This window comes from Elaeis guineensis, chromosome 4 (assembly GCF_000442705.2).
Source record: "Elaeis guineensis isolate ETL-2024a chromosome 4, EG11, whole genome shotgun sequence".
Taxonomy (NCBI): domain Eukaryota; kingdom Viridiplantae; phylum Streptophyta; class Magnoliopsida; order Arecales; family Arecaceae; genus Elaeis; species Elaeis guineensis.
In genome coordinates, this window is record NC_025996.2 from 16,568,510 (window position 1) to 16,585,138 (window position 16,629).

General features: G+C 36.9%; 1 protein-coding gene across 2 annotated transcripts; it reads left to right on the forward strand.

Moving 5' to 3' along the window:
* The first annotated feature begins 942 nt into the window (after nucleotides 1–942).
* On the forward strand, nucleotides 943–13,659 carry LOC105043653 (T-complex protein 1 subunit alpha). 2 transcript variants are annotated; one of them, XM_010921285.3, is made up of 17 exons: nucleotides 943–1,157; nucleotides 1,275–1,339; nucleotides 3,812–3,901; nucleotides 4,010–4,096; nucleotides 4,223–4,282; nucleotides 4,458–4,508; nucleotides 4,626–4,721; nucleotides 5,603–5,668; nucleotides 6,118–6,335; nucleotides 7,548–7,644; nucleotides 8,548–8,634; nucleotides 11,222–11,356; nucleotides 11,465–11,569; nucleotides 12,018–12,146; nucleotides 12,233–12,336; nucleotides 12,935–13,025; nucleotides 13,370–13,659. In XM_010921285.3, the coding sequence occupies exons 1-17, from the start codon at nucleotides 1,085–1,087 to the stop codon at nucleotides 13,454–13,456; spliced, it is 1,641 nt and encodes a 546-aa protein (XP_010919587.1). In that variant the 5' UTR covers nucleotides 943–1,084; the 3' UTR covers nucleotides 13,457–13,659. The 2 variants fall into 2 exon arrangements, with proteins under 2 accessions (XP_010919587.1, XP_073111814.1); XM_073255713.1 differs by lacking the exons at nucleotides 943–1,157; nucleotides 1,275–1,339 and adding an exon at nucleotides 3,134–3,137 and having other exon boundaries at nucleotides 3,810–3,901.
* The last annotated feature ends 2,970 nt before the right edge of the window (nucleotides 13,660–16,629 follow it).

Sequence of the window (16,629 nt, forward strand, 5' to 3'; positions counted from 1 at the left end):
TATATACCTCATATAGTGTAAAAAATTCGATTCATGGGATAGATTCACGTAGTCATTATTTTTTAACATATATTTAATATTTATAATTTTATTATTTTATTTAAAAATTTTATATGATAAAAATATTTATATCTTCTAAAAAAAATTAAAATATCTTGTGACATATTATGATTTTCTATACATAGAATGCCATAATATAATTTAAAAAATTATGACATACTACATTAAATTACGATTTTCTGCATATAAAATGTCATGATATAGTACAAGATATTATAATATAATCTAAAATATCATAATATAGAAGAAATATTTTTATCCAATCATTTTCTAACGTGTATTTAATGCCGCAGTTTTATTTTTTCGTTTGTAAATTTTGAACGATAAAAATATCTATATTTTTTGAAAAAAATTATGATATCCTGCATATATTATAATATTCTGCATTATATTATGATATTTTATGGATAAAAATTATAATTTTTTGGATGTAGAATGTCATAATATGAATATAGATGTTATAATTTTTTTAAAGAATAAAAATATTTTCATCATTCAAAATTTTAAATAAAAATAAAATTATAAATATTAAATATAATAAAAAATAATAATTACGTAAATTAATAAGACGGCAACGATGTACGGCACCTCAGATTTTTTCACGGTGCACAGAATTTCCTAGTAGAAAGAGAAAACTAGACGGATCCGGGATCTCGTAGGCTTCTTACGGGCCAAGTTGGAAAACCGGACCGGTTCGGTGACATTTATCCGATACCGCACTTCACGCCCTGGCATTGGATCATCTACGCGTGTCCCACCCCACGAGTTGTGACGGTGAGCCACGATGGTTTCTACCAATTATGCAAGCGTTGCTATCAGGAGTCTCTACAATTGGCGTTGCACTCTACTACCTCTCAGGCCCCTAGGTCCTCAACCCTAACGCCAAGAATCCAAAACCCACCATAAGCGCCAACCTCCCTCTCGAACTCTCCAGACCCTCGTCCCCGCTGAACCCTGTCATTTCCCACTTCCAAGCGCAGAACTAGGGTTTTCGTCGGAGCCACCTCCCTTCCGAGCTATCGTAATGGCGATCGCGGCCCAGACTCTCGATATCCTCGGAGAACGCCAGTCCGGCCAAGATGTCCGCACCCAGAACGGTACTCTTCTTCGCCTAGATATCGCGATTTGGTTCAAACCTTTGGGCTATCCACCGGAATAGCTCCACTTTTCGGTCCTTTGCTTTGGATCATATCTTCCATTTCTTGTGGCTGCAGTGGTGGCGTGCCAGGCGGTTGCCAACATTGTCAAGTCGTCGCTCGGTCCGGTCGGTCTTGACAAGGTAAGTCTATTTTTAGATTCCGCGGTCATCACCCTTTGATTTGTTTTTTGGTGAAAAGAAAGACTTTTAGTTGTTGGGTTCGAGAAATTTAGGGTTGTCATGATGAGGAGTCTGCTGCGTTGCCGATTCGCATGGCATTGGATTCTTAAAGATGGCAACTTGTGGTTTGTGTTATGAAGCCGCGCCTCAACAGCTTAGGAAAAAATGTTCTTTAGGACAACGGGTGGGGACATGTTTTGATTTTCAGAATGGTTTTATTGTGTTCTTCCTCCCAGCCCAGAAATTTTGTTATACAATGTACGGAAATGTGTATTTTTCTTGGTTTCTATCGCTTTTATTTTATTTTGATTGGGTTTAGATGATGTCCTTTTATGTGGGAATTCACTCACACGAGCATAAGTAGCACATGTGGATTTTTTTCGTTCTTGCATTGTACGCATGTATCATATTTTTCTGATTATGGCATTCTTCCATTTTTCTCTTTCTATTTCTCTCATGAAGTTTAAAGTAAAGGAGAAGATGCTGTGACTCCAATAAATGTAAGGTTATTGGCGTGGCATAATATCCTATTGATATTTTGATAGACAAATTACAGTTGAATTTGGAAAAATTCAGAAGGTTCATATCAAACTTTACTTTAGATTTTGTTGAAGGGCCATAGAAGAGGAGTAAATAAGATTTGAATAGAATAGTGGGTGATTACATGGGACTCTATATTTTGGAATATTTGGCAATTGCTTAGGAACTAATGATGAAAGAAGATATATAAAGTAATAAGATTTGAATAGAATGGTGGACCATTAAATGGGACTCTGCATTTGGAATATTTAGCCATTGTGTAGGAGATAATGATGAAAGAAGACATATAAAATAATAAAACCAACCTTGAGACATTTGAAAAGCTCATCATCTAAGAATGCTTTCATCATGCCCTTCCAGTTCAGTCAGAGGGGCCAATTTCTCATCCTTATAATAGTTTAAAGCTAAGTTTAATAGTCTACTTCTTATTTTCCTTTTGCTGCTTAAAAAGAGAGAAAAAGCTGGGCTTTAGGGAAGAAATAAGATTTAAAAAGTTTGTGCTGTTTATTGTGGATAAGAGCAGGCAATAACTAGTTCAATGTTTAGTTATGGAGAATTGGAAGTTCTAGTGGTAGAATTCTATGCCATAGGTCAGTTATGAGCCTCTTCTTGGGTATTCTTATGATGAATGTCTAATTGCTGATGTTATTGAGAACAATTATTCATGTTTAGTTGGAAAAGTAAACATGCAGGAGTTAAATGTCTAGAACCTAGACAAGATAGGGTAAACCTAGTCAGCTTGCTGGATGCTTTACATTATGATGAAGTTAGTGGTCCAACCCTTTGAGAAGGCATTTTTATTCAAAATGTACCCTAACAATAGGCGCCTTGTATGAAAGACCATAGTAAATAAGGACTAGCATGCAATGGTAAACTATGAGGATATCTTTCAATAATTTGCTCTGTTTAAAATTCATATGGTGGGTGAACAAGATTGATATTATCATAATATCTATTTTTTCGAATAAAATCTTTTCTTTCGCACTTTGTCAAGTTTCTCTAATCAGGTCCACTTCTCACTGAGAGTTGTCCTATTCTAGTTTCTCCCTTTTCTTTCATTTTATCCCTTCCATATCTTTGATTCTTTTGTTTACACCTTTCTATTAGTCTTACCTTCTTATCTATCTCTGTTTCTTACATTTTTGCCCATTTATCTTCTTAAGTTTCCTCATTTTTGTCCTTTTCCTCTATCTTTGAATTCTTGTCCTTGGTCTTGACATTCATTACCTTTGTTCAATCTTTTCTTTTCCAATTTATTCTTGAATTCTAAGACCATCCATCTCCCTAACAGACAAGCAAAGTTGGTATGGATACCTGGACATATGGTCTGAACTCTAGTGTCAACCGTGTCCTTTAATCTGACTGGATTCTGTGTTAATTTGAAACATCTTGTATGCCTCAATTCATGTGCCTCCTTCCACTGCAAGATCTCTCCCAACCCTCTGGTGTACATAACATCTTTAATTTGTATTGACTCAGTTTTCAAGGTAACTGCCAACAATTCAGTAGCACAGATAGAACATGAATTAGAAGTGTGGAGGGGCTGGAACCTTTATTGGTATCATGGAAGTTGAATTGATGTGCATTCTGCATTCAAATGTTTTTGGCTGTGAAGTGACTTGGGAAGCTTGGTCATTGGAAAAATTGCATGTCACATATAATATGTATTGTTGCATATGTCTCAAGAATCTATCTTTATCTTTTCTTTATGAGTCCTTTATTTGGAATATGCTGATGTGCATCTAGGTTGAGATATCATGTATCATTTCAAGGTTATTGCATTTAAGAAAGACCTTCTCGTGTACTCAATATATGTTTTTTATATAAATCAGTTTGCTAATAATTTTTTTTTTTAATGCTGGAAACTTAATTCTTGCATACGGAACCATCCAGATGCTGGTTGATGACATTGGTGATGTGACAATTACTAATGATGGTGCGACAATACTCAAAATGTTAGAAGTTGAGCATCCAGCTGCCAAGGTAGATAATCCAAGACATGATCATCCTTCTTACTTCTAAACTGTATCATTCCCTGCTTATATTCACTGATTTAAATTCACTATATCTGCTTCTGCTTTGGGATGCTAGGTTCTTGTTGAGCTGGCTGAGCTTCAAGATCGAGAAGTTGGAGATGGGACAACATCTGTGGTTATTGTAGCTGCAGAGCTGCTTAAGGTGATGTGCAACAAGATCTTATGGTTCAGATTATGATGCAACTATGGTACCAGTTGTAGTACTATAAGCCATTTGGGAACATCATTCAGTATTCTGACATCTTTCCATATTTATATTTTGCTGCAGAGAGCAAATGATCTTGTAAGAAACAAGATTCATCCAACATCTATAATCAGTGGCTACAGGGTGAGTTTTGTACTTTTGATTGATGATATGCGTACACTGTTCAATTTCTATATTTTTGGATTTTCATGCTCCTATTACTTAATTTCCTATCTTACGGTTATGGTTATAGTCGGTCCAGTTGAAGGTATAATTTTGTGTCTCTAGCATGTGTTGATGCCACTTTGTTGTCAATCAGCTTGCAATGAGAGAAGCCTGCAAGTATGTCGAGGAAAAACTGGCTGTAAAGGTATTAACTTCTTTGACTAATTAATATATTGGTATCCACATTCATATTCTTTCTAAATTTAATCAAAAGCTTATGCAATGTTCTCACATACTCAATAATAAATGTATGCATCTTCAGGTTGAAAAGCTTGGAAAAGATTCCCTCATAAACTGTGCAAAGACAAGCATGTCTTCAAAATTAATCGGCAGTGACAGTGATTTCTTTGCAAATTTGGTGAGCTTAATGCAATTGTTTCACCTTGTGTTTTGAGCAAGATATATGACCTTATGAAATAGTTCTGTGCATGTTTTGGTGGCCGTGAGATAATGTGTTTTTTTTTTTTCTGACATACTGTGAGAGTTGGATCCCTTAAAATAATCCTGCTTTAATTGTAGTAGTGTTTGACATATGCTTATTTTCCTAAAGTGGGAAAGCATAGAGGAGAGAGGCAAGGGACTTGCTTCAGTTTCATTTATTGGGGTTTGGAAACCAAAACCATAGAACAAATTATTTAAAAAGAAAGTATCTTCTACCATATATAATGGCAAAGGCTTGGAGGCCTGCTTCACATGGTTGACCGCCAAAGTCTAAAGCCTTCGCTTCAGCATTTCCTGAGGGAAAAAAATTGATGCATTCCCCATTTCTCATGCACGCCTTCACAGATCTTGTGTTCACAAAAGAAACAAAAAGGTTCTGCATTAGAGCACCTCTCAGAGCCCTGCCCCCAAGCTGGGTTCCCTACAATAAAGGAAAATGAAAAAAGATTCCTGACACCTGCATTGCTCATGGTGGACTCATGTATTATAATGCGAAGGCTTGTTATTGTTCTAAATGATACATTTAGTTATATCTAGTGTTACATTTAGTTCATGTTCAAGAAACCAACCCTTTAGGAACACAGTCATGGTTTGGATCTTATTGCTCTGGATGTCATCTGCCTGGAAACCTTGGCTTGCCAAGAAGAGAAGCATAATTTCTATCTTAACAGAACATGGGGCTCTGTCATTTCTTTGTAGACCTAAGGCTTGAGCATAAGTTCAGTTGGGTTGTTTTATGTTCAGTATTTGGGAACTGTTTGTTCTGTCGCTGTGGCTTCATCGTTTTACTCTTTTTAGGTTGTAGATGCAGTTCAAGCTGTGAAGACTACAAATGCGAGGGGAGAAGTAAAATATCCGATTAAGGTTAGTACCTAAAGAATTGCGGTCTTTTTCTTGGTTCACATTGTGCCTTTTGAGATGATGCTTATTGATATGAACACTACAGAATCTGATTCATCCTGAATGAGCTCAAGTTCTTCAGGCTAGATCTTTGGATGATATCTCATTCATTTGTGTATCTAAGTAAATGGTTTTCCTGTATACTGTTTTTAATGTTTCTTGGGCCAAACTTCAAATATTCAAAGATCCGATAATTTTGTTTTCCTTTTTGTATTATCCAGTAGCCTGTAATTTTTTAAGTTTTGAGTTGCCTGTGTATGAAGATCCTAGAATCTCACATTTTAAATGTTTGAATTCATGATACCTAATCTAGAGTTGTCATGATGGCCATGGTTGCTGGCTTGCTTTTGTATTATCTTGTACCTCTGTTCTGATACAATTACCTTGCCTTTTTATTTTCTCCCTTTATGCAGGGCATAAATATCTTGAAAGCTCATGGAAAAAGTGCCAAAGATAGCTACTTGCTTAATGGCTATGCTTTAAATACAGGCCGTGCAGCTCAAGGAATGCCTACTAGAGTTGCTCCTGCAAGAATCGCATGTCTTGATTTTAATCTCCAGAAGACAAAAATGCAAATGGGTATTCAAGTCCTGGTCACTGATCCTAGAGAACTTGAAAAAATTCGTCAAAGGTGATTTTTAGCTCGAATATTATTCTTGTGCTTGCATTAAATTTTTGTCCTGCACCTGTTTTAGAAAAAGTTGTTCGCAGCTTTTGCTCGGCAAGTTATGCATGCATTACGTAATATGTACATTTCTGTCTCTTTTCTCAACAAATCTATTGTTAGTGCTGTCTATCTTGCACTGCTGAATCATCTTATATTGGAGTAAGTATTACCATGGATGATAATATGACAATATACAACTTGGCAAAGCCTATTGCAAAACCACTGAACTCCAAACTGCACTGGGAATGAAGGGCCGTGTCCCTGTGTGGCAGGCCACGCTACTGGCAGAATCATTCTTCTATGGGTGGAGATCAGTAGCAAGAAGTTTTCAAGCTCTGCCACAATTGGATTGTAGTTTACCGTGAATACAAACTGTGAAGCAACACAAAAATATATAATGTAACACACCGAAGCAACACAAAAATATATGAGATAGCACACGATAATTCTATCTTATTGCAATCTTAATGAGCTAACGTAACTCAATATTATCTGGCACGGACAAGCCATTAATTTCAGAAAGAGAAGTTAAATTTAATTAATTATATCCACTATGTTGTGAATTGAAAAGGCTCAAAAAAAAAAAAAACATAAAAGGAATCCTTAAATAGGAATGCTTGGTGAACTAGAATTCATAAATCTGACCCTCAGGGGCAAGGCTTAAAGTCATGGTTATAACTACGATCAGGGGAGATCTATGATGGTAATGCAAGCTGAGTATATCATAGCAGAGTAATGTCCAAGCATGAACTTGAGCCACCAAGGTCACTGTGGTATTTATTATTATTTTTATTTTTTGGGCATGTTCCACATGTTTCTTTGGTACCTTTGTCCTTGTGAAAGGATTTTGTAGTGAAAACAACCAAACATCCATGGATAGGGGAGAACTTCATTGATGATTGTGGAATTACACTAATCTGATAGGTTGTTATGAAACATTTTGACAGGTGATCAATTTAAGTCTCTCCTCAATCTTCTTTGATTTATATTTCTTGCCAAATTTTCGCTATAAATATTGCAGCCCCTGGTTGGCTGTATTAGCTATGCTGAGTATTTCTTATCTGAAGTCTCTAGAACTGCCCTTTTTAGTAAATTAATTCATACACGCTTCTTTACTTCTTTATTCAGCTTGTCATTACATTACCAGGAACCTTAATAACCTTTCTCTTTTTGCAGAGAAGCTGACATAACAAAAGAGCGAATCGAAAAAATTAGAAAAGCAGGAGCTAATGTTGTATTGACTACCAAAGGAATTGATGATATGTCACTAAAGGCATGTTTTTTCTTTAGTTATTTCTCTCTGCAAATACGCATGTATGAATATGCGTCTTTCTATTGGAGTTTGCATTCTTGTGCATACATTTTTTCTGAAATCGGCAACAGTTCTGTTATACAATTGAATTTGGCTAGGTTGCCTAGGTATGTGATATGTTTTTGATTCTGATCCTAGTTGTAGAAATTGCTTCACTGGGTTGAACTTCTCTTCTGTCAATCTCTTCAATGGTATGCCTAGAATAATATATGCTAAAGAAATGCAATGATGCTTACTGTGACACAATCCATGGAAGCTATGAATATTGTTGGGCATGACTTGAGTTGCTATGCTAGTATGCACCAATTGTACAAGTTGTTGATAATTATAAATGTCATTTGCATGTTATTATTACCCAGTGGCAGCCATTCTTGCATTTTACTTTTTGGTGAGAGGAAAAAACTACTTTTTTCTCCTCTCACTAATCTTTCTTTTCTACTTTTGTTCAGTTCTGCAAATGATCAAAAAGGACATTGTTTTCGATCCAATCTTTGTTGAATTCCTCTTCTTTTAGTTACATCTTTACTTCTTGTCCATTTGGTCTCTCTCTCTCTCTCTCTCTCTCTCTCTCTCTCTCTCTCTCTCTCTCTCGTGCATGCACACATGCATCCAATGCCTCCTTGCTAAATCTCCCTTCTCCATGTGCGCTATTATTTGTTTAGATGAGTTATGCCATTCTTGAGTGCTGTTTTGTTGCAGAGCTTGTAAATGCAGACTTGGTATCTGCTATTTTACTTGGATGGATATCCATGCTGCTGTAGCATGACCTTTTAGCTTTTGCCTCCATGATCTATGACATGAAAACATACTTACTTTGATGATGATGCTTTTATGTCAAATGTTTTTACATCAATGCTATTGCAGTATTTTGTGGAGGCTGGGGCTATTGCTGTGAGACGTGTTCGCAAAGAGGATTTGCGTCATGTTGCCAAGGCCACTGGTGCAACTGTGGTATTTTTCCATTCTTTCTGTTACAGATACAAATTTTGATGATTTTTGAAAGTTGGATTGCATTCTTGGAAATATGGGCGTGCATTGCTTTCATTTTACATTTGTTCTGCATATTTTTTACTTCTGCATGATAGATGCTCTCATTTTAAATAATTCTGCAGATGCTATGCCAGTTTTGTTATTTTGTTTAATGACATATTCTGGAAATCATGTTCTTGAATGCACTACTATAGCATGGTAGATCTATTTATGTAGGTAATTGACAAAACAATTAAATACGTTTTTTCCATTTCATCTATACTTTTTATCCTTTAAAATCTTGTTGGAAATGTTTTCATAGTTTAATTTACCATGGATTTTTAATGCCTTTTTCTAAGGAGAGTGTCTAGTGTGATTTTTTTTCCCTATTTTGAAGTAATAAATTTGTTATGTTTGTTACATGGTAAGAGGGTATGTATGTATAAAAGAAGAAAATTCAGGTAAAATATCTTGAGGTTACGTAGAGTTTCTGATGTTTTTAAGATTTCACTTTCAAATATTTGAAAAATCTACACCATGGTGGTTTTTACCGAATAACAAATGTTATCTTTTTTAAGTGGTGGTTGCTTATTGGCTTGAGAACATCGATAAGGTTGATTACATGGTAAGCTTTATGAGGAGTACCTAGATTTCTTACATTGAGATTTTCAAGATCGCTAGGCAGACTTTATCTTTGTCATAACTAGCATGTCCATGGTATTAGATGTCAGTCCAACCATGGTTCACTGAACCAGACCGAACCATCTGGTTCGGCCCGTACCAAGCCGAACCAGCATGGAAACGGTCCGGTTCAGTTTTGATTTTCGAATCAGGGCCCGAACCAGGCTGAACCGCCCAGTTCAGTATGGTTGACCGGTTCGGCCCTTTTTTTTATATAGTGTCGGTGGGTGGGGGGTTTCCCTCTTTCCTTTTGTTTTTTAATACCAGTATGGTATGGTACGGTACCGGCCGGTACCGGTTTAGCCTTTCTTGAGTCCAACAATGCAGGATGTTGATCCTCATGTGGCTTACCTTAAGGGCACCTTGCCTTCTAAATCTTTGCTTCTTTTTAGATTTTCTTTGCAAAACAATTAATATGTGCCTGCTTGAGTGTTGAATAATATAATATCTTGCTTTATTTGTTGATATCCCCTTGAACTAGAATTGATACTTTAATAAATTGTAGAATTATTCTTGCAAATTCTTTATTTTAAAATATGATGAATATAATAATTTAAGATAAAAATTGCTTAAGAGCAGTTTACAAATCAAAAATCATGGGAAAATGACTTTTGGGTAGGCAATTAAATTTTAAAAACTAATGGTCAATATCTCTTCATCAGGTAACAAATCACTTAATTAGATAAACAACGATCAAGTTGTTAGCTATTTTCCTTTCTTGTACTAAATAGTTTTAAACAATTGTCCTTGGAATATGAATTAATGGCAATAATATCCTCGGAATTTTCATTGACTGCGCATTTGAAGTTATTGGATGTGATAAACCAATGGTGGAGAGGAACTCAATGCTACTGGGCATTGGATTATGTTTATGGGTTCAGCAGGTTTGAGAGAGCAGACTGTGTGTCAGGGGGTGGAGTGTTGTTTGATGGTATGATATATCCATTATACATCTTTGAAGATGATCAATACCTTCTGCCAAGAATTTTGGCCATCTTATGTCCTCAGCATGGTTTCCTAGGCCATGCTATTATCAACAATTACCAACAATGTTATCAGCCTAATGGCTTACTTGTTTGCCTTTGGCAAGATTAGCCAATGCTGTTGTAGAAGGGTTATCTACTATGCCATCAGAGATGTCTCTGGAATGAAAATTCTTCATAATGCAAATATATCACAGATTATGCAACTGAACACCCATCAGTTGGAGTAATAGAGCATGTAATAGGGTCTTCTAAATTATTGAACTTCTGATTTTAATTGATTTAATCGAACCCATAAATTTTAAAGATTCAACCGTAATGTTTTTCCTCCTCCGGAGGAGAAAAGAGTGAAGCAAAAAAAGGTTGAGTTGCATTCTATAGTTATTTTTTGAAACAAATGTAATATAGATGACATTGCTGCATGAAGGTGCCTGAAAAAAGGTCCAGTTGCCATCTGTATTTTCTTGTGAGGAATAGAGAGCTATTATGTCTGTTAACCCCTTGGTTTTGGTATTCCTGCAATTTCATCATTAACGTTCATGACTATTGAATTTTTTATGTTCTTTACCATATATGTCCTAAAGCAATATGTTCTAAATGGAACACCTTTGCATGGTTGCTTTTTGGTACATTTTTTTTGGAAAAAAGATCACAATTATGCTGCTTTTTAAACTGGGCTTTGTTATCACAGTTTGCCTACAACACTTGCATGTTCTGTAAACGTAAATGCCTCTATTCACAGGAAAAAAGAAAAAGCACAAATACGTATCGACTTTGTCATTACCCATAAGGAAAAAACACTTCAGTTTTTACTTAAATGCATTACCCTAATCCATCATTCATGTGCTTGAATTGGAGTCCGGTATCAGGTTAATTTGTTAAAATTAGAAATTTTTACCCTACAGGTGTCCACATTTGCTGACATGGAAGGAGAGGAAACTTTTGATTCATCATTTCTAGGATATGCTGATGAAGTTGTGGAGGAACGAATTGCTGATGATGATGTAATTCTGGTGAAGGGCACTAAAAATACAAGCGCGGTTAGTGATTGTTGCTTAATCTTTATCTTTGACTTAGAGCCTGTTTACTGAAATCCATTTCTGGAGTAATGTGTGGCATTAATATTTTTTTCTTTTCTTCTTCCTCAGGTTTCCTTGATACTTAGAGGTGCAAATGACTTCATGCTTGATGAGATGGATCGATCATTGCATGATGCATTGTCCATCGTGAAGAGGACCCTCGAGTCTAACATGGTAAACCTGATATTGATTTGTTCCTCAGAATTTTTGGTTCTCTGTGTTCTAAATACCAAAAGATAATTGGCTAGACATCATTTCCTCATTGAGAATCTGATTGATTGAGAGGTAATAAAATAGAAAATTTGCTTTTTCAAAATGATTACATTTCCGTATTTGGTGTCCAATTTTATTTAAAAAGGGCATGCCCCTTGTTGATTACACTCAGTGTTGTTTGTGAAATAGATAGAACAGATGATATCCTTTTCAGTTTAGAACTCGAGATCAAAAAGGGAACATTTCTTGTGACCTTGCTTCCAGTGTATATTTCAACCTTTGGATTATTTTAAGAACTGCTTTGTTGAGAGGTTATTAAAGATTTAGTGGTATACATGAACCCGAAATATCAAATCATAATTTTATCATTCAATACTACAACAGTTTCTCATATAAATTGGTGATGTAGGTTGTTGCTGGCGGTGGCGCAGTAGAGGCTGCGTTGTCTGTATACCTCGAGTACCTTGCTACAACTTTGGGATCTAGAGAGCAGTTGGCAATTGCAGAATTTGCTGAGTCTCTTCTGATAATACCTAAGGTTTTCTATGGTTGCATCTGTGAATAAATGTCTTTTCTTTTTTCCCTTCTTTGATTGAAATAGAAGCATAAACTTGTGGGCCACAGGTACTTGCTGTGAATGCTGCAAAAGATGCGACTGAATTAGTTGCCAAACTTCGGGCTTACCACCATACTGCCCAAACAAAAGCAGACAAGCAGCACCTTTCAAGGTATTTTTAAGCATCATAACGCCACCCAAAAAATTCAATTTGCTAGTTCGTTCTTATTTATAATAATATGTTAGTCCCATGTTATATTGATAAAGCAAATTCAAGCATATCAGACTACTTACATAAAGAATTCAAAAATTAAAAGGCTTGATGTTGTATGAAAAGTTACGAGGCTTGGTGGTTAAGGAACCTTATCTGACAGCAGCAAAATCTATTCTGTGATTTTTCTCCCTGGAACACGTACGTGAGATAATAAAATTATACAAACAACTTGATAATCTCATTGATTGAACTTGATGGAAACACTTGCATCTTTTGCCTTGTGTCTGCAAGAGTGCCTTTTCTTTAATGCTTTTTTTCCATATTGCATTGAATTCATTTAATTGATGCTCAAAAAATCTAGTGGACTTGTTTGTATAGATGCAATTTTTTCGGTCATGTGAAGATTCTCTGAAGAATATGCTGCCCCTTTTATTGTAACGTTTACTGCTTTGCAAATTTCACCGATACCTTCTCCTTTTACTTTTTGGTAGTATGGGTCTAACCTATCAAAGGGTTGCAACTTTCATTGACGCCTTCTCCTTTTACTTTTTTGTAGTATGGGTCTAGACCTATCAAAGGGTACAATCCGCAATAACCTGGAAGCTGGAGTTATTGAGCCTGCCATGAGCAAAGTGAAGATAATACAGGTAAGGAAAATATTTTGAGTTGATGATGTTATACGATCAAGGATTAGTGGGCTTTTGTTCACAGACAAATTTGTCCATGAAAAATCAAAAAGGGATGATGCATAAAAATGAGGTGCGCTGTGATGCCGCTAGTTGATCGCAACTCCAGTTACCGTAGTTGTTGAAAAAAGTAACTGAACCGTATGGCAACCAATTTGTTCCATAACCCTGCTATGTTGGATTGTGAATTGGGGGAACAGTCTCTTGTGGAAATACCTCCATTGCTTTTCTTCCAGTGCATGAGTACTATAACTCTATTTTATTGTCTCAATTGTTAAGATTCTTGCCAAATATTTTGGGTGCAGTTTGCAACTGAGGCAGCCATTACCATTCTGAGGATCGATGATATGATCAAGCTTGTCAAGGATGAACAGCAGAATGAAGAAGATTAGATATTAGTTTTGGTGGCCTTAAATGTAACCAGATTACAGTTTTGTGATTTTTGGTAGTTTCTTGTGATTCCACTGATCTAGAGATGGGAACTTTGGTGTCACTGTATGTCAGTTGTGGTAAATGATGATTGGGGTGTTTATAGACTTAACACATCTTTCCAATATTTTGACAAAGTGTTAAACGAGCGCTTTCTGTTGTTCCATTGTCGTGCCATCTCGTAGTAGTGAGAGCTGAGGAGTGAGAATTGTTGTTGTTCTGGACCCTCCAGGTTTTGATCATTGAATGGTTTCTTTTAAACTGAATGATAGCATGGAAACCGTAACGCTCAATATGCATCATCATACAAACCATGGGAAGCCTTTGTTGTCGTGCTTGACTGGCTTTCCAAGCGGAAGCGTCGTGTTTCACGACCGGGAAGTTTCTAAGCCGATCACATCAATCTGAAGATTACTCTGAGGTCGTGAGACGTGATATTTTCTTTTTGGTGTGAATTGTGATCACATCCTGTCCAGTTGTCAAATGAATGGCCGAAACAGTGTTATTCAGGTTAGTCCCTTCACGTTCGCCTTCCGGGTCACGGGTCAGAATAGCAAGACAGGCGAAACATTCTTGCAAGTCTGAGATGACCTCGACTTCTAAGATCACAGATCCTAGAGATGGAAATCATTCTTAATTAATCTGTGCCGGTAATCATGTATCCTTACAATTTTTGCTGTGCAGCTAAATATACAGATTTCTGTTTCTTTTTATGATTGAGGAACAGGAAATACAATCCAATTGAAGTAGCAGGGAAACAAGATCCACCTCAACGTAAATATTAGAGTGGGTGGCATCCGAACACCAGGAGGCACCCCAAAATGCAAAAATCCATAAAGGTAACGCTTCATCCTTTTGATCCATACCCTCTCTTCGGTAGATTGCCGGCCTTCCTTCAAGCCTAGAGGCTGCTTGAATGATCCTTCGAATTCGAAATCTCTTTTCTTGAAGTCATGCGACCTTCGGTCAAGGTTTTCTTTGTGTTTGTTAAGACAAACACAAGTAGAAGATAACAACAACACAAGCATACCGGGCGAGCACTACCAGACCGCCCTGGAGATGGCACAATGAATTTGGTTAGCCAGCTCCTCTTCAGAAAAGCAGTGAGAATAATTAATAGAAAAGAGCAGAGATAACAATTTCAAATATGGAATTTCGGAATACAAACCAAATGAAACATACATCACATGTTCAATTGAGCAAATAATACAAAACAAAGATATAATCCAAAGTGGCAGAGCCTTATGGTCAAACAACAACCATCATGAAACAATAACACACTACTGGATGATAACAAGTGTAACAAACCTTATGATGGAACCATCTTGTTGTGATACTTTGCAACTCGTTAGTTGGAGCCAAATATCCCTGATGGAGTGTATCTTCCAGAAGACAAACCAGCAGCAGTCACAGGTGTATAGTTCTCAATATCCGCGACTCGCTTTACCAAGTATCATGCTCAATGACGAAAAGTTATATGCAATTCCTCATTCTCCTCCCAACAATGAAACGGAATGGGTTTTATTATGAATTTGTACCTCAGCCTCGACTACTGCATCCTCGGCCCCGATCAAGCTATGAAAGATTGATAGTTATCAGATTATGGATATTCTGATAGATAGGAAGATCACTAGATATGACCTACTAAGTTAGTAGTAGTTCCTGCTCTTCCGTCCAATAATGATTCACCTCGTCTTTGGACGATCTGTTATAACTCGTACGTAGCCGACCAACGTGTGCTCCATAGCCTCCAAAACCTCGGATCAGGATGATCTATCATAACTCGTTTGTAGCCGAGCTATGCACTTCACTGATAGATCCGTTTCTCCCTCTCCTAAATTGAGAAAGTCCAAATAGAATAAAATTCTTCCGCAATCGAATCTTTCGTAAAAAAAAAAATATATCTTCTCCAAATCAACCTACAAGCCAAATCCAAAAAGCTACGTAGACTCCAAAATGAATACGACTCCAACTCTTTTCCTATAAATAAATGAGCTTCAGGATTCTCAAAATAGATTTTCGACTCCCTACTCTATCCTCTCATTATTCTCTATCTCCTAACTTAAGCGTCAGAGGATCTTCATCGGAGAACACCCCAATGACGACTTCTTACAGGTACTTGGGTGGAGCTCCAATAACGGTTTCACCTTGACCATATCTATCTCGATGACCAACCTCAGATGGAAAGATCAGGAGCAACAAATTTATCAAAATCTTGCATACATTCATGTGTAAGAACCATGCATCCAATGCTATACATCTGCATTTTCTTTACATAATCAATATGCCAGAAATATGAGTGAACAAATCTAAAAGGAACAATAATCTTGTTCCGTCCAAATAGATGTGATATGGTGAGCCATAACAGCCGTGATACAGCCTTCTCTATTTAACATTTCGATTCCAACATATTCTTCTTTCACTACCGCCCTACTATTTCAATTCAAGACCAATCACAAGCTCCTCATCCTTCTAGGCAGATAGCCTATTCGATAAAAATATCCGTGAATGCATCAAAAGGGAACCACAAATTAGTTCCCCCAATAAGGTACAAACATTGAAGTAGAATTTTACTATGATGTCCCAAAAAATAGCTTAATTTTTTTTATAATTAATTTATTTTTAATTATTAAATTAAAGATGGATGATTTAAATTTCTCCATCCGCAATCAGTTGAAGCAACAGATGTGTATGACTGATACGATAAATATCCTAAAAATTAGGATTAAATTGAATGTCAATTTTTTTCACAAAAGCCTTCCCGCCATCCCTCCTCTCCCAAATCATGATTTTCCGACAAGAGTGGGTGGTGGATTTGGGGAAGGCCTGAGGATGAGCAGTTGGGAAAGGTATGCACCGAGGGCAAAGGAGGAGCGGGGCTGGGCATCGGTGTCGTCATTGAGGATGGAGGAAGAGGAGATGGAGGGGGAGGAGGAGGAGGAGGAGGTAGGGGTATGTATCGAGGGCAAAGAAAAGAAGAGGAGAAGGGGTGCAGCAGAGAAGAAGAAAGAAGAGAGGGTTGCGTCGGAGAAGAAGAAAGAAAAGGGGATGGGGGGGCACGAGCAAATAGGCGGCATGATTGCAGGAGGGGGGCCACGAGTGTTGATGGGGGAGGGGTTCGAAGAGAAGGCAGGGA